This window comes from Oncorhynchus gorbuscha, linkage group LG04 (assembly GCF_021184085.1).
Source record: "Oncorhynchus gorbuscha isolate QuinsamMale2020 ecotype Even-year linkage group LG04, OgorEven_v1.0, whole genome shotgun sequence".
NCBI classification, from domain to species: domain Eukaryota; kingdom Metazoa; phylum Chordata; class Actinopteri; order Salmoniformes; family Salmonidae; genus Oncorhynchus; species Oncorhynchus gorbuscha.
This window is the reverse complement of record NC_060176.1, coordinates 56,448,401-56,472,141: the sequence shown is the minus strand read 5'-3', so window position 1 is coordinate 56,472,141 and position 23,741 is coordinate 56,448,401. Positions and strand designations below refer to the sequence as shown.

At 43.4% G+C, this 23,741-nt stretch overlaps 1 protein-coding gene across 2 annotated transcripts in view; it reads right to left on the bottom strand.

Annotated features, from left to right (window-relative positions):
* Nucleotides 1-6,418: 6,418 nt before the first annotated feature.
* LOC124034333 (bone morphogenetic protein 1-like) overlaps nucleotides 6,419-23,741 on the bottom strand; it is a 52,233-nt gene continuing 34,910 nt past the window's right edge. The window contains exons 9-21 of one of the 2 annotated variants that reach the window (XM_046347389.1): nucleotides 20,590-20,705; nucleotides 17,118-17,220; nucleotides 16,732-16,848; nucleotides 15,616-15,761; nucleotides 15,262-15,457; nucleotides 14,790-14,915; nucleotides 13,875-14,035; nucleotides 13,474-13,654; nucleotides 13,184-13,309; nucleotides 12,635-12,762; nucleotides 11,980-12,193; nucleotides 10,352-10,602; nucleotides 6,419-9,324 (exon numbers count right to left, since the gene is read on the bottom strand). In XM_046347389.1, coding sequence (XP_046203345.1) covers nucleotides 9,190-9,324; nucleotides 10,352-10,602; nucleotides 11,980-12,193; nucleotides 12,635-12,762; nucleotides 13,184-13,309; nucleotides 13,474-13,654; nucleotides 13,875-14,035; nucleotides 14,790-14,915; nucleotides 15,262-15,457; nucleotides 15,616-15,761; nucleotides 16,732-16,848; nucleotides 17,118-17,220; nucleotides 20,590-20,705 — 2,000 coding nt within the window. In that variant the 3' untranslated portion in view covers nucleotides 6,419-9,189. The remainder of the gene's footprint in view (nucleotides 9,325-10,351; nucleotides 10,603-11,979; nucleotides 12,194-12,634; nucleotides 12,763-13,183; nucleotides 13,310-13,473; nucleotides 13,655-13,874; nucleotides 14,036-14,789; nucleotides 14,916-15,261; nucleotides 15,458-15,615; nucleotides 15,762-16,731; nucleotides 16,849-17,117; nucleotides 17,221-20,589; nucleotides 20,706-23,741) is intronic. The other variant, XM_046347390.1, reaches the window with a different exon arrangement.

Here is a 23,741-nt window from a genome sequence, read left to right as displayed (position 1 = left end):
GTCAGATTTGTAGGCCTGTTTGCTTGCACACGCTTTTTCAATTCTGCCCACAAAATTGCTAGGGTTTTGTGATGGCCACTCCAATACCTTGACTTTGTTGTTCTTAAGCCATTTTGCCACAACTTTAGAAGAATGCTTGGGGTTTTTGTTAATTTGGAAGACCCATTTGCGACTAAACTTTAACTTCCTCACTGATGTCTTGAGATGCTGTGATCTGATTTGCCGAAGGGGAGCGGGGAGGGCCTTTGTAGGCATCCCTGAAGAGAAAATAGCAGTGCTAGAGTATTTTCCCAGCAAGAGTGCTACAGTCAATGTGTTGATAGAATTTTGGTAGTGTTTTCCTCAAATTTGCTTTGTTAATATCCCCAACAACAATTAATGCAGCCTCAGGATATGTGCTTTCCAGTTTGCATAAAGTTCCGTGTAGTTCCTTGAGAGCGATCGTGGTATTGGGTTTGAGGGGGAATATACACTGCTGTGACCTTAACCAAAGAGAATTCTCTCGGGAGGTAATATGGTCCGCATTTGATTGTAGGTTATTCTAGGTAGGGTGAACAAAAGCCATGATTCCGTGAAACAGAGTATGTTACAATCTCTGTCTCTCTGGAAGGAGATCCTCAACTTTAGTTGGTCTACTTTATTGTCCAGAGACTGAACATAAGCGAAATATATACTTGGAAGCGGTGGATGGTGTACCCGCCTCCTGAGTCGGACTAGAAGTCCACTCCGAATACAAATTAGTCATAGTAGGCGGGACAAGCAAGGAGGCGGTAGAGCCAAGCACGAGCTAGCGAGATCCTATTGGCGCGTTCTAGCATGTATTTGCATATTTCCATTGGGGAACACCTACACGGTGAAGTGTGCGTGTGCAATCACGCAAATGTTATGTTGTATGGATTGAAACAGCATAGGACCTTATGTATCACAAAGCATGATCGAATTAAGTAGCTAGCTACAATAATTTTGAGAAAGACAGTGATTTTTTTGGTTGATTTTTGGGGTCAAATTAACCAGTTACCCACCTTTGATAAGCAGCTTGCTAGCTAGTTAGCTCCCATGACAATTTCAAGTCTTTCTAAACTAATATCTGACTAACTCATATATGTGAAGTTATTTCAGAATAAAAGTTATTTCAGAATAAAAGTTAACTGGCTAGCGCATCATGCTTCGTGATATTATGTTAGCTAGCTATCACCAGTTAGATTATGTGTTTTCACTTATTACATCTGCATGCTTGTTGCATTCTCCCTTGTGCACTCATGATGTAAGCTCATTCTAAATAGTAGAATCTAATCTGTTCAAAACAGTGGATGCATGTCAGAGGTCATTTGTTTTTTTTTGCCATGCAAAAGTGAAATAGGTGTACAGTTGAAGTCGGAAGTTTACATACACTTAGGTTGGAGTTATTAAAGCTCGTTTTTCAACCACTCCACAAATTTCTTGTTAAGTATAGTTTTGGCAAGTCGGTTAGGACATCTACTTCGTGTATGAAACAAAGTCATTTTCCCAACAGATTATAGCACCTATAATTCACTGTATCACAATTCCACTGAATCCAAAGTTTACATACACTAAGTTGACTGTGCCTTTAAACAGCTTGGAAAATCCCAGAAAATGAGGTCATGGCTTTAGAAGCTTCTGGTAGGATAATTGACATAATTTGAGTCAATTGGAGGTGTATCTGTGGATGTATTTCAAGGCCTACTTTCAAACTCAGTGCCTCTTTGCTTGACATCATGGGAAAATCAAAAGAAATCAGCCAAGACCTCAGATAAAAATGTGTAGACCTCCACAAGTCTGGTTCATCCTTGAAGCAATTTCCAAACACCTGAAGGTAGCACATTCATCTGTACATACAATGGTACGCAAGTATAAACACCATGGGACCACGTAGCCGTCATACCGCTCAGGAAGGAGATGCGTTCTGTCTCTTAGAGATGAACGTACTTTGGTGCAAAAAGTGCAAATCAATCCCAGAATAACAGCAAAGGACCTTGTGAAGATGCTGGAGGAAACAGATACAAAAGTATCTATATCAGTAAAACGAGTCCTATATCAACAGAACCTGAAAGGCCGCTCAGCAAGGAAGAAGCCACTACTCCAAAACCACTGTGGTTTGCAACTGCACATGGGGACAAATGTCATACTTTTGGAGAAATGTCCTCTGATGAAACAGAATTAGAACTGTTTGGCCATAATGACGATCGTTGTGTTTGGAGGAAAAAGGGGGAGGCTTGCCAGCCGAAGGACACCATCCCAACCGTGAAGCACGGGGGTGGCAGCATCATGCTCTATGGGTTCTTTGCTGCAGGTGGGACTGGTGCACTTCACAAAATAGATGGCATCATAAGGATGGAAAACTATGTGGATATATTGAAGCAACATCTCAAGACATCAGTTAAAGCTTGGTCACAAATGGGTCTTCCAAATGGACAATGGCCCCAAGCACACTTCCAAATTTGTGGCAAAATGGCTTAAGGACAACAGTGTTAAGGTATTGGAGGGGCCATCCCAAAGTCCTGACCTCAACCCTATAGAACATTTGTGGGCAGAACTGAAAAAGTGTGTGCGAGCAAGGAGGCCTGCAAACCTGACTCAGTTACACCAGCTCTGTCAGGAGGAATGGGCCAAAATTACCCAACTTATTGTGGGAAGCTTGTGGAAGACTACCTGAAACGTTTGACCCAAGTTCAACAATTTCAAGGCAATGCTACCAAATAATAATTGAGTGTATGTAAACTTCTGACCCACTGGGAATGTGATGAAAGAAATAAAAGCTGAAATAAATCACTCTCTACTATTATTCTGACATTTCACATTCTTAAAATAAAGTGGTGATCCTAACTGACCTAAGTCAGGGAATTTTTACTCTGATTAAATGTCAAGAATTGTGAATAACTGAGTTTAAATGTATTTGGCTAAGGTATATGTAAACTTCCGACTTCAACTGTATATACTGTATTCTATTCTACTGTATTTCAGTCAATGCCACTCTGACATTGCTCATCCTAATATTTATAAATTTCTTTATTTTACTTTTAGATGTGTGTATTGTTAGATATTACTGCACTATTGGACTTAGGAACACAATTTTGCTACTCCCGCTAAATATGTGACCATTGGAAACGACAGTCTGTGGTCTACTAACTAGGCAAGACAGTTAAGAACACATTCTTATTTACAATGACGGCCTACCCCAGATGACACTGGGCCAATTGTGCTCCGCCCTGTGACTCCCAATCACGACCAGATGTGATGCAGCCTGGATTTGAACCAATGACTACAGTGAAGCCTCTTGCACTGAGATGTAATATCTTAGACCGCTGCGCCACGAGGGAGCCTAAACAGCTTTGCTACCACTTTACAGAACCACCAAAGATTTGTATAACTAACCCATATAGGCCAGAGCCTGTCGTTTCCAATGGGAGCAAATGAATCATAGTGGGCAGAACAATAAACGACGTGGGCAGAACAAAGCACCAGCTAGCGAGATCCAATTGGCGCGTACTAGCAGTTATGTTCTTCCACTGCCGGTTAGTGGGCTTCCTCTTATCACCATATTTGGTGAGTGTAAGAAAAGCCAAAGGGATGCTTCACATTTATATGCTACATCCAGTGAAATATCTGTCTCATTGTTCTTGCGCATGCACACCATTTATTTATGGGCCTAATAATAATGACGTAATTTAAAAATGAATGACCTTTTAATGTGGCATGAGCACAACTAATTAGAAATTGCCATTGATTAGGCCTACATTAATTGATGCGTCTTGCTGACAAATGTACCTTTTTTGTAGCCTGAAAAGTTTGGACACCTGAAATGGGGCTGAAACTGTCCAAGGAAAATGGGATGGTCACTAACACACTATTTACTAAACTAGGCTACAATGCGTCTCACCATGAACTTCAAATAGGCCTACCAGTAGCCCCTGATGTAGTGGTAAAACAAAAATGGTGGGTAAACTCTGATTGTGGTAAATAAAAGTAACGCCCCTTATACTTTTGGTAAAACAGCGTTAACTTGCTTTTACTCTCCACTAGACCAAGGCAGTTTTACACATGAACACACGCAGGACAGGTAGCCAACATTCAATAGAATATGAGTTGAATCAAAACATGTTTTACACCCTCATTCATGAGTTGTCCATAATTCAAGAGTTAATGCTCGGTGTCTTCACAGATCATGTGATATAAAATATTGCCTTTCCTTACATTAATGTTATTGGTCATTATTGAGCATTTAACAATTGAATTAGGACACTGAATTTAAACCCTGTACCAACTATGGATAGTTGGTACAGTAATAGTTACCTAGTGATATTGTCGACCATCATCAGCTGATCAAGGAAAGAAAACAAATATTGATTTAAAAAAAACATAAAATAAAGGTAAATAAATGGTCTACTACTGGCCAAGTATGGCACGAAGAACAACAGTACCCTCGCAGGCCTGGGAAAAAAAGCAATGAGCGCTCTAAACAACGGACTGACTAAAGCAAACAATGACAAATCAACAGATAAATCTAATGCATTGCAATAAAGGCATAGGTTGTTTTTTGTCAAGGACGCATGGAAAACAAATAGCGACAATTAGGAAGTACAGAGGAAAATGTATGCATAAAGAGCTCAGTTGAGGCTGAAATTCAACACTACTGAGTGTACAGTGCTCTACATAGAAATACATGGCTTAATCCATAACAGAGAAGTGGGGGTGTTCGTTTTAATTTAGAAGCTTTTATTTTAATATTTACCAATGTAAAACATACACTATATATACAAAAGTATGGTGGATTCGGCTATTTCAGCCACACCTGTTGCTGGCAGGTGTATAAAATCGAGCACACAGCCATGCAATCTCTATAGACAAACATTGCAGTACAATGGCCATACTGAAGAGCTCAGTGACTTTCAATCGCACCTTCATAGGAAGCCACCTTTCCAACAAGTCAGTTGGTTAAATTTCTGCCCTGCTATAGCTGCCCCATTCAACTATAAATGCTGTTATTGTGAAGTGGAAACACCGAGGAGAAACAAGACTCAGCCACAAAGTGGTAGGCCACACAAGCTCACAGAACGGGATCGCCGAGTGCCGAAGCGCATAAAATTGTCCTCGGGTTGTAACACTCACTACAGAGTTCCAAACTCCCTCTGGAAGCAACGTCAGCACAATAACTGTTAGTCGGGAGCTTCATGAAATTGGTTTCCATGGCTGAGCAGCTGCACACAAGCCTAAGATCAACACGTGCTATGCCATGCGTCGGCTGGAGTGTTGTAAAGCTCACCGCAACTGGACTTTGGAGCAATGGACACACATTATCTGGAGTGATGAATCACGCTTCACCATCTGGCAGTCCAACAGACTAATCTGGGTTTGGTGGATGCCAGAACACTACCTGCCCCAATGCATAGTGCCAACTGTAAAGTTTGGTGGAACAGGAATAATGGTTTTTCATGGTTTGGGCTACAGCATACAATTACATTCTAGACGATTCTGTGCTTCCAAATTTGTGGCAACAGTTAGGGGGAGGCCATTTCCTTTTTCAGCATGACAATGCCCTCCCTCGTGCACAAACCGAGGTTCATGCAGAAATAGTTTGTCAAGATCAGTGTGGAAGAACTTGACTGGCCTGCACAGAACCCTGACCTCAACCCCATCAAACACCTTTGGGATGAATTGGATGCCGACTGCGAGCCAGGCCTAATCAGTACACAGCCTTACTAATGCTCTTGTGGCTAAATAGAAGCCCCATCAGCAATGTTCCAACATCTAGTGGAAAGCCTTCCCAGAAGAGTGGAGGCTGTTATAGCAGCAAAGGGGGACCAACTCCATATTAATGCTCATGATTTTGGAAGTTGTTCGACGAGCAGGTGTCCACATACGTTTGGTCATGTAGTGCATTTACCACTACATTTTAAAGAATGGTTAAATTAGCATATTTTAAAGCCCCCCCCCCTAAAGTTTGACTTCTGTTGCATTTAGGGGAGCTATGATATATGTGAAATGATATAGGTTTATGTTGCATATAACCATCTAAGGTTCTAAGGCACATTTCAAATGCACCTCTAATGCACTACCCACTTACTCTATCTGAGGAAATTATAGATGTTCTTGAAGGGCAAACATTCAAAAGAGATGTTATTTCTTTGTTATTTTGATTGTTTTTGTTTGCAAGTATACTGCCCTTAACTACAGCTCCAGTTTTTACAATCACACTTGTGTGTCCTTGTCCTTGGTTCGCAGCCCTTGCCTCCGATTTTGCTTGGTAACACCATATCTCAGGGGATCAGATATACTAAGAGAGATGTCACAATCAGTTTAGTGTGACGCTCAGTGAATTTGAGTGTCACACTAAGCCAATTGTGACAGCTGGGACATGTCTTCTCCTCTGGTGACAGTTAATAATTAATGACAAATAGCTCGAGCGCAATTCATTTTTCATGTAAATCATTAGGCAAACAAAGAACTGTTATTGACATAGATATCTACAAGCCACCTACTGTCTGATGACGAGTGTCTCTATTCAATCCAGACAGCGGAAGTTCAGCTTTACAGCGCGATTCAAATTGAAAGACAATGTTCCAGCTTTAGCGGAGGCTGCATTCACTGTGAGCGCTGCATATGTCGGCTCAATCTGAAATGACCTTTACATTTCTATTGCATATCTGTAAAGCGATTCAATACAGCCCTAAAGCACACAGCACCCTGACAGCTTATGTTCAACATTGTTTTGTACCTTTATTTAACTAGGCAAGTCAGTTAAGAACAAATTCTTATTTACAATGATGGCCTATCCCGGCCAAACCTTGGCCAATTGTGCGCCTCCCTATGAGACTCCCAATCACGGCCGGATGTGATAGAGCCTGGATTCAAACCAGGAACTGTAGTGACACACTGAATTGCAGTGCCTTAGACCGCTGCACCACTTGCGAGCTCAATATGGAATATGATTAGATGTCTGTGCTTATATATCCTACTAGAGCTGTATGAGACAAGCTGATGTGATCATTTCAGAATTGTAATTACTGTCCATCAGCCATGGCAGAGAATATAATATGTAGTTAATTAAATGGATTCCAAGAATAATTGCTTTTTAATTTTACTGAACAGAACCATGTATTTCCTGCTGAGCAAGAAAAAAAAAATACAGAAATACTTTTCATATTAGCAAATTTAAAATGCACAAAGACAGGCTATGCTATTTGTTACTGTTAAATGTACAGATTTGGTTTCCAGTGAGCACAGCTAGTGTGAGCTCACAGTCTATTTGGTGCCACCCTGAGGATTATTGCTTGATAACATTATCACTCATGCAACATGAATAATAAGGCAGTATTGTACAGAGCAAAACAGTGGCTGAACCATCAGAGGTCAGAGGTCACTGGATATGTTCACAGGTCATCATTATTACAGATATGTTGAAACCAAATATAGCCTGAAACTCTAACTAAACCCAGGAAATCATTTCAGAAGATGAAATGGTTAGCCTTTTGGGGGGGCTAAGAGTGTGCGATTGAATAACTGAAAATGCTTGGTCTTCATTGGTTTGTGGAGCTTGGCAGTCTCAGACCAATGTGCTTCAGGCTATTAGAAAATAATCAGTTCTGACTCCTGTGGAAGTATTCTCTCTCTCCAGTGCCCAGGACTCTCACCTAACCAGCACATGCTAAACACAGACAGCTGAAAAGAGACAGGAGCAAATGGCAGCATACAAGCACACATAGTACTTACTTTGTTATCACAAGCACATCCATTGGTTTTTACAAATCCAACCATGCTAAACATCTGCATTGATTGGTTATAAAAGGCAAAGACATTAAGTGACACAGCTGGAATTGTCAGTCAAATGAAAAATAACCTGAAAATAGAGTGGGATAACAGTAATTGACATGTATTCAACATCAGTCTTGCTGCAAAATACCAACACTTTCATACTAGCATGGACTTCTGCAGTGCTCCACCATAAACAGATGATTATATTGTGTAATGGTTGCTATGACAATGACTACTCAAGACTTGCCAGCACCCAGAGCCTTTTATTACAATAAAGGAGGCTCTGGCTTACACCTGGATATTGTACTATCTATGGAGAGTTGTAGTCTAGTGGGAGAAACTCCTGCACATTAAACCTGTAGATCAACACTGAAACAGAAACCACATCTTTATTCCCCAATGTTACAGGGTACAAACAGATCTCCAGCACGCCTGAGAAACTAAATGGAGCAATGAAAAAATAAATCAGGGAATAGAAGTGATTTGCATAATAATGCATAAAAAAAATCAGTGAACTTGCATTTGACAAAATCTCATTAGTTCATGATTTGGAACAATTCACTGTAAAGTGCTTATTGATTTGAGTTGAGGAAAGTATGTCACTTCCCTTTGAATAATCATACTCATTACAATTACACAGAGAGGTACAGCAATAGCCCCTCAATGGGCAAGCAATTACCAACCAGAAGACATGGGTCACATTTGATTTATTAGATAACTGCTTCCTTAATTTCCTTGTTAATGATAATAATGAGAATCCTGTACTGGTTGCCAGGACAATTCCAATTACACTTGCAACTCTGACATACAGTATCAAAACCTCAAGTCAAAGGTATTCCTCTAATCCTCTTATGGATTGGAATCCTTGAACAATAGGGATGGGAATGTGAGGAGCTCTAGTATTCCGGAGGAGTGCGGCCGGGAGGTTGGGGTTGGCTAATCCCTCTGGAACTCCCTCCGGTCTCCTCCTCTTCTCCTTCTTTCCCCCTGGCATGGTGAGCTGGCCTGACAAAAGCAGGGATCTGTCCAGCTGATGCCTGCCTTCCTACAGGTCCTGAGAATCCACTGTTGTTCATTTAGCTCTCATTAGGAGGCATTTGTTTTTAAAATAAAATTAAAAAACCTGGGGGTAGATAAACTTTCCCCCTGAATCCGCCTAAACCGAATATCCACCCACCCACCCCAATCATAACCATAAAAAAGGTAAAAACAAGGTCTACTGCAGAATGGCTTTACTCCTCACAGTCTGTCGGGAGCTGGAGCCCTGGGGACTGAGGTGCGGTTGGTGCTCTTGCGGCTGTTCTGTCGTTTCTGAATGATCTTGGTGGCCGACGGTTTCCGAGTGTCAGGCTGGCGCCTCCCCTGTGGGCCCCTCCGCTTGCCCCTCTTCCCCACCCGGCCCTTTCCGGCCCCCGCTGGTCACTTGCGCGAATGCAGTGTGTCCTGGAACTTAGTGCTGGTGTAGCGGACATGGAAGCCTTTCTTGTTGATGGTGTCGTCAGAGCGGAACTTGATTACAATGGAGTCGCCGGCAGAGTAGATCTCCTCAGGAGGCTGGGGGAACAGAGTAAAAAAACACACAGATTGAGTTAACGGCTGTCGGTTTCTGGCACTCTGACTGCACTTTAATTAAAACCAAATGATATCTCACAGATATAGACTGAGGGAACTTTACATTTACATTTACATTTAAGTCATTTAGCAAACGCTCTTATCCAGAGCGACTTACAAATTGGTGCATTCACCTTATGACATCCAGTGGGACAGTCACTTAACAATAGTGCATCTAAAACTTAGGGGGTGGGGTGAGAGGGATTACTTAACCTATCCTAGAACTGTTGGCGTGAACAACTTATTCTCCAATAAAACCCATAATGAGCTTTCCACCTTACTTTACAATCTCAGTTTGCAGTTTAGTCCAACATGTCTAAAAATGACTTGATGGAGGAAGTGGTAATTTTGGTACTGTGAGCATTATGTGCCCTCCAGCTCCTGCTAGAACTGATTTACAGTACCAGGCATCAGTAAAGTAGCTAGAGAGACAGGCTTATTATTAAGTATGTTAAATTAAATCAAGGGTGTTCCATGGCCTATGGAGCTAACGTTTCAACTCCCCAGTGGCCTCATTGTTCCAGCTACCCCCCACCCACTGTAGCCTCAGCACTGATTCATTCTCAGTTACAGCTCAGTGCTGGAGACCATGATAGCCTATCACAAGCCAGCCAGGGCCCGCTCTTATTGAGCTCAGCTGCTACTGAAGCAATATTGTCCAACCCAGAGGAACACAACTTTAACAAAGTGATTAAAGCTGGAGAGCGGAGTGGAAATCTTTACAACACTGGGGCCATTCTTTAACGCTCAAACACAGACACACATTATAAAAGGTTATTCGACTGCAGAGGTCATTTTACACTGCCTCTGAAAGTGTTGTTTTAACACAGCTGCAGTCGTTCAATAAAACTAGACCTGAGCGAGAGAAAAATGATATTATGAAATTATATTATGACAGTATACTGTTGGTGCTAGAAATTACTTTGGCCAGAAAAAGTCTTTCAATAGATGAGGTTATCAATGAGTTTACCCCAGAGCCACAGTAGCGTCCTAGCCTTGGGGACTTGGTGTCAGCACCATCAAAGAGCTCCATGTAGTCGTAGCCACAGTCAGCCTCCTCCTCGATTTCAAAGGTCTGGAAGATGAGCTCCACCCCATAGCCTTTCTCAGCAGCGATCACCCACTGACAGTCAGATGCACCGGGGTAGTTATTGTCACCAAATTGAGCATGGGAGTACAGGTCTTTGGTCTTGACCTCAGCCTTGAGACGACCTCCGCACTCTGAAGATAAAATAACCACCATAGACATAATTTAGAAGGAACTAACCAATGGCAATTTATGAGAAACCACTGCAGTATTTCTATTCACAAAGCGGGCTAGAGTCTAAATTGTGATGGCAGTAATATACAGTGGGGCAAAAAAGATATTTAGTCACCCACCAATTGTGCAAGTACTCCTACTTAAAAAGATGAGAGAGGCCTGGAATTTTCACCATAGGTACACTTCAACTATGACAGACAAAATTATACTTTTTTTCCAGAAAATCACATTGTAGGATTTTTAATGCAATTATTAGGAAATGGAAGACATACAAGACCACTGATAATATCCCTCAATCTGGGGCTCCTCGCAAGATCTCACCCCGTGGGGTCAAAATGATCATAAGAACGGTGAGCAAAAATCCCAGAACCACATGGGGGGGACCTAGTGATTGACCTGCAGAGAGCTGGGACCAAAGTAACAAAGCCTACCATCAGAAACACACTACGCCGCCAGGGACTCAAATCCTGCAGTGCCAGACGTGTCCCACTGCTTAAGCCAGTACATGTCCAGGCCCGTCTGAAGTTTGCTAGAGAGCATTTGGATGATCCAGAAGAAGATTGGGAGAATGTCAAATGGTCAGATGAAACCAAAATATAACTTTTTGGTAAAAACTCAACTCGTCGTGTTTGGAGGACAAAGAATGCTGAGTTGCATCCAAAGAACACCATACCTACTGTGAAGCATGGGGGTGGAAACATCATACTTTAGGGCGGATCAGGACGACTGATCCGTGTAAAGGAAAGAATGAATGGGGCCATGTATCGTGAGATTTTGAGTGAAAACCTCCTTCCATCAGCAAGGGCATTGAAGATGAAACATGGCTGGGTCTTTCAGCATGACAATGATCCCAAACACACCGCCCGGGCAACGAAGGAGTGGCTTCGTAAGAAGCATTTCAAGGTCCTGGAGTGGCCTAGCCAGTCTCCAGATCTCAACCCCATAGAACATCTTTGGAGGGAGTTGAAAGTCCATGTTTCCCAGCAACAGCCCCAAAACGTCACTGTTCTAGAGGAGATCTGCATGGAGGAATGGGCCAAAATACCAGCAACAGTGTGTGAAAACCTTACAGAAAACTTTTGACCTCTGTCATTGCCAACAAAGGGTATATAACAAAGTATTGAGAAACTTTTGTTATTGACCAAATACTTATTTTCCACCATAATTTGCAAATAAATTCATTAAAAATCCTACAATGTGATTTTCTGGATTTTTTTCTCATTTTGTCTGTCATAGTTGAAGTGTACCTACGATGAAAATTACAGGCCTCTCATCTTTTTAAGTGGGAGAACTTGCACAATTGGTGGCTGACTAAATACTTTTTTGCCCCACTGTACCTGCTGTGTGGGAGGCCTCGAAGCCCTTCTTCTGAACAGAGTTATCAGAGAAGAAGCGGATGAACATCTTGTTGGCGCTGGACATGATGGGAGGAGGCTCCTTAGTGCCACAGAAGCGACCCAGACTGGGGGCTTTGCTGTCGCGCCCGTCGTAGATCTCAATGTGGTCGTAGGCACACTCTAGATGGGCCTCCATGTCAACTGCATTGAAGGCCTGAGACAAAGCATGAGGGGAAAGAAATAAGGAAAGAAGGTGGCCGGTATACAGCCTGTTTTACAAAAGCTAGAAGAGCTGAGTATGAAATATAATGGTTCCCTATCAGGGTAATAACCTTAAGAAACCAATTGGAATAAAGAACATCGCTTTTCATTGGCTAAGCCAAGTTAACCATATTCAAAAAGCTGAGATATGTACAGTCTGCCATGGATTAAGACAAAACGGTATGATTGTGACAGAAGGGGGAAACATTTGTGGTTAGGGGATTATTTCAATCAAGCAGAGGCTGTGGTGCTCAGTACGGTACAGTGCAAAGTCCTCAATGGTTTCCACAGTTCACCCAAACCCCCCTTCCCACAAACACATGCGTACCCATACCTACACACACATGCAGTCTGTATGTTAAGACTGTAGAGAGAGTTGAAGGGGGACACATACGATTTTGATGCGATGGCCTGCGGTGGTGGAGAGTGCCCAGGTGCATGCCTTCTTGCTGGGGTATTTATCTGGCCAATTGGGGCTTGTGATAGTGCCAGTCACACTGTTCACAACGTGATCACAGCCGGCTGCAAAAATACATCCACAAGATCAACATCGCTCCCCTGTATATCATTACTGCTCCACACAGGCCAATGTTCAAACTCCACTCAGGAGCTGCACTGTGGTATTTGGCACAAGGGAGTGTGTACTTGCTCACCTCCAATCATTGCAATAGGAAGGCATCCACTGGAGGCTGTTCAGGGGAGGACAGCTAATAATGTCTTGAACGGAGCCAATGGAATGGCATCAAACACATAAACCATGTGACTGTTGCATTTGATACCATTCCACTCCAACCATTATCTCCCCAATTAAGGTGCCACCAACCTCCTGTTAAGTCATCCCCCTAAAAATAACCTCCAGAGCTCCAACCCGCATAAAATACATAAACCCAGAATCAATGTGCCAGTGGGTCTCAGTTTCAGTGTGCAGGTGGCCGATCGGTACCTTCTTTGCAGTCGTGTTTGTTCTCGTGCAGCATAAAGCCACTGCGGCACTGACAGCTGTAGCTTCCGAAGGTGTTGACACACTCGTGTTGGCAGCCTCCATTCTCCTTGGAGCACTCGTCTTTGTCTGGGGACATAAAGGGACACTACTTTCATGAACGTTTCTCCTACACTACCACCCTGCTATTAGCACTCAAACACACTTGTGGGGTCGAATTGATTAACCTTCACTCATACACACAGAAACAGACTCTTGGAGGGAAAGACACACACACAGTGCCAAAGGCTCACCTGAGAAGAACTGAGCTTTGAATCCCTTCTTGGAGACAGTGTTGTCGGACTTAAACTCAATGCGCATGTTGTTGTACTGAGAGGTGATGGCCTCCGGTTTCTCTGCTCCACAGAATTTCCCATGTAGCCTTGAGTCTGCTGAGAGCCCACTGCGCACCTCCACATAGTCATATTTACACACCTGGACAGAGAAGCATCAGGTCATGAAACATTTGGGAATGCAATTACAATTTGTACACAAATAAGATGCACAGGAATATATACTATTACAAAGTACAATATAAGGACAACATTCTGTACTCTAGGACAGACAGGAGGACAGATCCATGATGACACCATTAAGGCCCATGGAGATAGAACAAACCCAACCCGTGCTCAGTCATAATAACCCCAGTGCTCACGTCATTGCCCTCCGTCTCAAAGACGTCAAAGAGCAGGGTGATGCGGTACTGTGTGGGCGCCACCAGCTGCCAGATACAGTTCTTGTTGGGGGGGTACTCTCTAGGCCAGCCTGGACTGGTGATGGAGCCGTTCAGCTTGGTGATGAAACCTCCACATGCAGCTACACACACAGACAGACACACCGACAGACAGATATCCATATGGGAGAAGACCAGGACAATAGTTAAGATGTGCCTAAACTTCATATGGTTATAAGGATACAATGGTGTATATAAAAATGTGTATCAATGACAATTTGTGCAAAACATCTATCTATATTGGTGGGATTTTATGTATGTATGTCATCCAAAAAGGTTAAGCTGGATATTATTTAACAATTGAGGATCATTTTCTAACAGACAACCTGCTATATTTTTACCAAAAGCTTAAACATGCAGAAATGTATGTCACCCAAAAGGGTTAAGTTGGATAATTTTTCAACGTTTGAAGAACATGTCATAGCAGAACTCCTCCTCTAGAGGCAGACAGAGGTCAGGTTTGGAAAACGAAAAGGTAAAACAATAAACCCCTGCATCAGCAGCACTTCTGTCTGTTTCTAATTTACAGATGATGGTCGTAATAGTCAGGATGTTTTCAACACTTGCTTTGGGCTCTGATTACCTGTGAAGTTGGAGTTGAATTTTGGTAGGGTGAGGGCAACAAATTACAACCCCATTGGGTGGCAATAAATCCAAATGACGAACTGTTGAGTACACACATCTCTGGAGGTATTTCTTCTAGCTACTGTATGTGGGGCAACTGGTGTATTTGGGGGGGGCAGTGACTAAAGAACAGCACTGAACTGCATTACTGTGTGACCTGCAGTAGAGGAGGCATTATTGAGCAGGCTCTGGTCAGTATTCTACTGTACTCACCCTCACAGCTGCGCTTGTCGGCAGCCAGCTCATAGCCCGGGTCACAGGCACACTTGTAGCTGCCCAGTGTGTTGACACAGCGTTGCTCACAGCGACCATTGTCTGGCTTGGAGCACTCGTCCATCTCTACAACCAGCGCAACAACAACAATAACAACAGGTTAGCGCCCTTTACATAGCCTCACAACTCAACAGCCTACAAGTGCACCCCTCCAAAACTAAACCAAAGATAAACATTAAAAGCTCACAAAATGATGAATGATGAAATTGTCTCTCCTGAATTATATATAATTTAACACAACCAATCATGACAGAATTATCAAATTACTCAAAATGTCACCTTGTAATGACATGATGCTGAGAGATTCATTACTATGAAACTTCGGCTGGTAATTTCTACAACAAGGGCATATGCAATCAGCAATGACTCTCTGGGTGTTTATTTATACAGTACAAAACCCTTGAGATCTGACCTTTGAAAAAGTTGGCAGCGAAGCCAGCCTTATTGACAGAGCCATCAGACACAAACTTCATCCAGAGCTGGTTGGAACTGGTCTTAATGTCATCTGGCTTGTCGTAACCACAGAAGCGTCCCACCAGTGGGCTGTTCTCGGAGTTCCCATCCCTCACCTCCAGGTAGTCATAGGCACAGCTGTCATGCCTCTCAATCTAAGGAAGGGATGGGTAAAAGGGACAGGGTTAGAACATCCAAGTCATTTTCATTCCTCATACACAAAGGTTGCAGAGGATAATGATGTAGTGGTATGGAAAAATGTGATAATGGATAAAGGGGGTGAAAGGAACAAGTAGAGGCCCGTATCTCTTACCTCAAAGGACTGGAAGGTCAGGCCGACGTGGTAGCCCTGAGACACACTGATCTTCCATATGCACACCTTGTTGGGCCGATAGTCGTCTGGGTAGTTAGGAGACTGGATCTGTCCGATATCCTTCTTCACCTCCCCTCCACAGATGGCTGAATGGCAGAGAACATGCAGTGACGTCATAGCTATCTATCATCATCACCACATTTCTTTCAATGGGTTGATGGATTTCATAATGTGGATTAAATTAAATGGTTCCTATATTCAATACACCATGCTCTACAGCAAAGGGGGGGGGGGGGGGGGGTTGGGGGTGAAGTATGGCCCACGGGCCATAGCTGGCTCGTCGGGCACTTCAATTTACCCATTTTTCATGGTATAAAATTGTTAGTTACAATCTTGTCGCATCGCTGCAACTTCTGTACGGACTCAGGAGAGGAGAAGGTCGAGACCTATGCGTCCTCCAAAACACGACCCAGCCAAGTCGCACTGCTTCGACCCAGCCAAGTCGCAATGTCCGCTTAACCTGGAAGTCAGCCGAACCAATGTTTCAGAGGAAACACTGTACACCTGGCGTCCTAGTCAGTGTGCATGCGCCCAGCCCGCCACAGGAGTCACTAGAGCGCGATGGGACAAGGAAATCTCAACCTGCCAAACCCTCTCCTAACTCTGACGACGCTGGGCCAATTGTGCGCCGCCTCATGGGTCTTCCAGTCACGGCCAGCTGTTACACAGCCTGGGATCAAACCCGGGTCTGTAGTGACACCTCAAGCATTGTGATGCAGTACCTTAAACCCCTGCGCCACTCAGGAGGCCCCCGCAAATTGATTTTAACGAACAATGAGGTCCCCCAAAAAATGCGTCCCTCCGTTGAATTTCAAAATCCCGATGTGGCCCTCGAGCCATAAAGTTTGCCCAACCCTGCTTTACAGTCTGGATACAATGTTACAATGAGCCATGCTGATGTGCTGGATACATCAACATGGAGGCAGTCAGACTTGGGGATTTGACAGAATCACTGAGCTGCTTTCAGGCATGTTGTTCAATCGGTGACCGATGTGGCCAGTCAGTCAGCCGAGTTGTGTTGTTATGGGGCTGCTGGGGATTGGGCTCTGGCCTTACCTTCATACACAGCGGAGAAGCCCTTCCCCACCCAGTTACTGCTGCTGCGGAACTCGATCCATAGGCGGCTGTCGGTGGAGATGATTGGTTCAGGCAGCTTATCCCCACAGAAACGACCTGGAACAACACACACACACACACACACACACACACACACACACACACACACACACACACACACACACACACACACACACACACACACACACACACACACACACACACACACACACACACACACACACACACACACACACACCACCATATTACACTCAGAGCTACCTTTTTGTCCATACACCCTTGTGTTACATTTAAGTTTATTTTCAGCATCACTTTACCATAGTGTATAGTGCATGTATGGGACTAAGACATTCTTAAATCCTAACCTTTCAGAGGGGCTTTCCTGGAGTATCCATCTCTGATCTCAACATGGTCATACCAACACAGGTGACTCCTGTACAGATCCATGGAGGTGAAGTTCAGAATGATCTTAATAACCAAGAGAGCATGATGATTAATGAACAAAATACAGTCCAAACAGTTTCAACATGAGAAGAAAACAAAAATCCAGTGCTGACTTTAAAATCGAGATTTGATCATCCTTAGAAAAACCTAGTTATGAATATAACTACTGTTCCCTGAAGGAGGGAATGAGGTATAACATACTGTGGGGAGTCAACAACCAATCATATTCACCTGAAGAAAATTGAAATCACACCCAACGGGCCAATGAATGCCGAGCCCGCCCTCGGAAGCCCTACCTTCCTGGCAATAATACTCGCATTAATTTCTCAATTCAGTACTGCTCTTCAGTGATCCCAAACCCCCTGACGGCATGTGGCCAAAATATGTTATACCTTATTTCCGCCTTCAGGAACTGTAGTTATATTCATAACTGTACCTTCCCGTTCAGTCGGTTACTCTGTATAACATTCTATGGGGACATACAATCACTCCCCAAGCCAGCTCAGTTGATACCAAACTAGCAGGCCCACATCTCCAAAAAAGGGGTTACAGAAGCCACTTTTTTCCCTAATACTGAACTGGGCGCTGAACTGTCAGTGCCCAATATAGGGAACCAGAACCTACTACAAATTGGCCATGCGCACTGACACGCTGCCACTGCAGCCCAAGTCCATAGACCCCATGGTTCCAATAATAATAATACTTACCTTGCCATCCTGAAATATCAATACTCGTGCAAGAAACCGCAAGTCCAAAACAGAACATCTGTCGTGACTTGGTAAAGCGCACATTGATGCTGCATAGCATCAACCAGATGAACCATGGCAGCCTGAGGCTCAAACCCACAGCAAACCAGCAGTAACCTGGAAACTGTGTACTCGCCGCTGCCATGGCAGACCAGGGCTCAAATCCACAGAAAACTGTGGTAAACATGATAATGCCCTCTTTACGAACTGCCGCACCCTAAGGCTGAACCCCTTAGGGAACTGTAGAAACCTGGATAAACGTGCAACCTGCATTGCACCCATTCCCGGACCCAGCCATAAGAACACTATGAGCCACACAGGGACAGACTCAAGGCTCTAATCGCTGCCAAAGGTGCTTCAACAAAGTACTGAGTAAAGGGTCTGGATACTTATTTAAATGTGATATTTCAGTTATTTATTTTTAATACATTTGCAAAAATGTAATTATGGGGTATTGTGTATAGATTGATGAGGGAAAACTATTTAATACATTTTTAGAAAAAAGGTCGTAATGTAACCAAATGGAAAAAGGCAAGTGGTCTGAATACTTCCCGAATGCACTGTAAATCTGCAGCATTGTGACCATATTTAATGACTAGGCCGCCACACCCTTAGCCTGGTACACTTTGTCCAGCTAATCCGCTGAGAACTGGCTCTGTTTATTTGGAAACACCGTTCCAAGGATTAGCCCCATTGTTAGCCCCAGAGGCTAAGAACACTACATGACAAAAAGTATGTGGACACCGGCTCGTCCAACATCTCATTCCAAAATGATGGGCATTAATATGGAGTTGGTCCCCCCTTTGCTGCTATAACAGCCTCCACTCTTCTGGGAAAGCTTTCCACTAGATGTGGGGACTTGCTTCCATTCAGCTACAAGAGCATTAGTGAGGTCAGGCACTGATGTTGGGCAATTAGACCTGGCTAATGAGAGATTCATCCCAAAGGTGTTCGATGGGGTTCAGGTCAGGGCTCTGTGCAGGCCAGTCAAGTTCTTCCACACCGATCTCAACAAACCATTTCTGTATGAACTTCACTTTGTGCAAAGGGGGAATTGTCATGCTAAAAAGGGAAAGGGCCTTCCCGAAACTGTTGCTACAAAGTTGGAAGCACAGAATAATCTAGAATGTCATTGTATGCTGTAGCGTTAAGATTTCCCTTCACTGGAACTAAGGGGTCTAGCCTAAACAATGAAAAACAGCCCCAGACCATTATTCCTCATCCACTAAACTGTACAGTTGGCACTATGCATTGGGATAGGTAGCGTTCTCCTGGCATCCACCAAACCCAGATTTGTCCATCGGACTGCCAGATGGTGAAGTGTGATTCATCAGTCCAGTGAATGCATTTCTACTGCTCCAGAGACCAACGGTGGCGAACTTTACACCACTCCAGCTGACACTTGGCATTGCGCATGGTGATCTTAGGCTTCTGTGCAGCTGCTCGGCCATGGAAACCCATTTCATGAAGCTCCCGACGAACAGTTCTTGTGCTGACCATGCTTCCAGAGGCCGTTTGGAACTTGGTAGTGAGTGTTGCAACCGAGGACAGACACTTTTTACGCACTACCACTTTACGACTGAGCCATTCTTGCTCCTAGACATTTCCACTTCACAGTAACAGAACTTATAGTTGACTGGGGCAGTTTTAGCAGGGCAGACATTTGACAAACTGACTTGTTGGAACAGTGGCATCCTATGACGGTGCCCACGTTGAAAGTCACTGAGCTCTTCAGTAAGGCCATTCTACTGCCAACGCTTGTCTATGGCGATTGCATGACTATGTGCTTGATTGTATATACCTGTCAGCAACGGGTGTGGCTGAAATGGCCGAATCCACTAATTTGAAGGGTTTCCACATTTACTTTTGTATATATAGTGTCTCGCCAGCTTTCCATCCATCAGCACTGTGCAAAAAAGCCCAGCTTTCTCCAGATCCTCTACACTCATGATCCAGCCTTGCTGAATGAGGAGAATCCCAGGTCGCCTTTAGCTCATCTGTGAAATCTTTAAATAGGGGTAAGCAACGCTTCACTGCTGCAGGGACAGGCGGTAAATACCTTCCCCCAAACTTGGACCAACTCTGCTGTGGGGGAGAAGATGGCCAATCCACCCACAGGTGATCTACCACCCTATGACACAGCTCCATCAAAAGACACATATACCACCAATGGTTCACCAATGACTTTTTGAACTTACTCTTACCACTGGCCATCTTATTCAAGCAAGGAAGCATTAGCTACACAAGCAGAGCAGAAAGTAGTGGGGTTTTAGCAAATGCAAAAACCAATGCCAAGACCCAAAACTCGCAACATCTACAGGGACGAGTACTGTCTCCCCACTAACAGACACGTAAGTCGGAGCCGATCGTAGTCTTCGTTTGCTTGAAAATTGTGTAAATTGCGTGACACGTTCCCCGGTATTCCACGAACGGTAATATAGCCAGGAAGACGGGGCTTCCAATGGCAGGCTTGGCATCTATCTATTGGCCCGTTGGGCATGATTTCAGTTTTCAGTGAATATGATTGGTCGTTGACTCTCCATGGTATGTTATACAGAGTGACTGACAAAGGGAACAGAGTTATCACTAAGTCACAATAAACAAAGCACTTCAAGTTTTTATCTCAGTCAGTTTTCCATGGCCCCACCTTTTCCCCAGGTGTGACCGATATTCTCCAGATGCAGTGCATGTAGGCTGAGTATCCATTGGGGAAGCCAGGAGAGGAGAAGTTCCCACTGCTTTCCTGCAGACTGTCTCCACATCCTATCAACAGAGAAAGAAAGAGACACATGAACATGAGGACCACGTCAACCAGTGGAGAATCTAGCAATTTGTTTCTTTCTGATAAGGGCTAAAATACTGATTTAGAGAAACAAAAATGAAGTAGCCAAGTCCCACTAAAGGCAGACTGTAGAAGACAGCAGTTTGATGCTACAACTATAATCCTGAACCTTAGAGGGCAACTCTTTCATTTTCAAAATATCATCTGCTGATGGTGATGATTATCAACCTCTTCCAGTTGATGAGAAGCAATAAAAGACCGTATGAGACACATCCTATGTGCATCGTCTCAAAATAAATCTGTAAATAAATACTGTAAATAACCAAATCCTCTAGGAGACCTAATACATTATGAACATGCTGGTAGTTCAATCCTCCCTCTGGCCCACTGTGCTACAGGGGATAATTTCAACCAGCATGCATGCACAGTGCTCTAGGGGAACTTCTTACTGAGTTTTTCTTACTCAGCCGGAGTAAGAAATACATCTCCCACAACTGGTTACGTTCATTGGCTCCCTCCCTCCAGACCATAAAGCGTCAAATAACGCTTGGCAGAGGTCTGCTGATGCTAAACCATTAACAATCACTCTGAGGGGATGACAAATGCTCCCAGGAATGCTGTGTGAATAAGGATCCACTGCACTGCGCTCGTACAATCTGTTTTCCATGAAAACAGAGAGACTCCTTCCTATCTGCATCCTCTGTGCGCCACATCATCCACTACCCCTGTTCCACTGAGAGAGAGTTTATCACTGTGAAGAACACATAACACACCCACTTAAACAGCCCCACCTCTCTAAACCATCTATGGTGAAGAAAGATGATTCCCCCCACTAAAACCACATTCAGTGGTCCAGTTCTGGCCAGCAGTATACTGTTTATTCACTGAGCTTTAATGTGGTTCTGACAAACCCAATTTTCCCCGTCTGACCCACAATTAACGCTCTGACATCACTTTTGTTTTATGAATGACTATTTTAAACTTGTCGGTTTATGCTATAAATCGACCTTGCGCCTGTAGTCGTTGTCCCTTCAGCCTTAACCTTATTAAACCTTTAAGTCTTTCTAAAGACCAACATAACTACTGTTAAAGTGTCAGGGCAGGATGTTTTCCTTTAGAACACATATGTTCAGTTTACATTGAAAATATCTTGATCTCTGGACTCTAAGAATAGAGTATGTTGATTCCCAGCCATCATTCTAGTCATTGTTCTCTTGAGACCAGCCTTTCTTTTGAGTCTATCTGGGAAAGAGTGATGACACTTCCTGTTCTAGGGAACTGTTTACACTCCTTCCCTTAGCAAGGGAGTCACGGCAACTGTAGCCAGGGAACCACGTCACATCAATGCTAGATGCTCAACTATTTCCACACGTAAACTACATCTAGGAAAATAAGGAGCGTTTGAGTATTCACCCTGTGATATTGAGAGACACAAAAAAGTATAATAGCATTTCTCAATCTCAGAGGTAAGCAAAAGCAACAAAAGCACTACATAATGTCCATTGTGCATTATTATGTCAACTTCCTAGACCTATTGTTTAATATATACCTTATGCTATGTACAAACTACAGTGGCAAGAAAAAGTATGTGAAGACTTCGGAATGATCTGGATTTCTGCATAAATTGGTCATAGAGGAAGATTAGATCAAATTTGAAGTCGCAACAATAGACGAACACAGTCTGGTTAAACTAATAACACACAAACAATTATACGTTTTCATGTCTTTATTGAACACACCGTGTAAACATTCACAGTGCAGGGTCGAAAAAGTATGTGAACCCTTGGATTTAATAACTGGTTGACCCTCCTTTGGCAGCAATAACCTCAACCAAACATTTTCTGTAGTTTGGGATCAGACCTGCACAATGGTCAGGAAGAATTTTGGACCATTCCTCATTCCACAAAACTGTTTCAGTTCAGCAATATTCTTGGGATGTCTGGTGTGAACCACTCTCTAGGTCATGCCACAGCATCTCAACGTCGGTTGAGGTCAGGACTGGGCCACTCCAGAAGGCGTATTGTTTTCTGTTGAAGCCATTCGGTTGTTGATTTACTTCTGTGTTTTGGGTCATTGTCCTGTTGCATCACCCAACTTCTGTTGAGCTTCAATTGGCAGACAGATAGGCTTACATTCTCCTCCAAAATGTCTTGATAAACTTGGGAATTCGTTTTTCCGTCGATGAGAGCAAGCTGTCCATGTCCTGAGGCAGCCCCAAACCATGATGCTCCCTCCACCATACTTTACAGTTGGGATAAGTTTTTGATGTTGGTGTGCCTTTTTTTTCACCACACATAGTGTTGTGCGTTTCTTCCAAACAACTCAATTGTAGTTTCATCTGTCCACAGAATATTTTGCCAGTAGCACTTTGGAAAATCCAGCTGCACTATTGCAAACTTCAGACGTGCAGCAATCTTTTTTTGGACAGCAGTGGATTCTTCTGTGGTTTATGTACCATAGACTCGTCAACAGAGATGTTAACATGCTCCTTATATTTCTGTTAGTCTTTAGCTCACACTCTAGGATCCTTCTTTACCACATTGAGCATTCTGCGCTGTGCTCTTTCAGTCATCTTTCCCTTACAACCACTCCTAGGGAGAGTAGCAACAGTGATGAACTTTCTCCATTTATAGACTATTTGTCTTCCCGTGGACTGATGAACATCAAGGCTTTTAGAGATACTTTAGTAACCCTTTCCAGATTTATGCAAGTCAACAATTCTTAATCTTAGGTCTTCTGAGATCTCTTTTGTTCAAGGCATGTTTCACATCAGGAAAACTCTAATTGTGTGAGTGTTTTTACAGGGCTAGACAGTTCTAACCAACATTTCCAATCTCGTCTCATTGATTGGACTCCAGGTTAGCGGACTCCTGACTAATTAGCTTTCGGAGAAGTCATTAGCCTAGGGGTTTGACATGCTTTTTCCAACCTATACTGTGAATGTTTGAATTATGTATTCAATACAATAATTTGTGTATTATTAGTTTAAGCAGACTGTGTTTGTCTGTTGTTGTGAC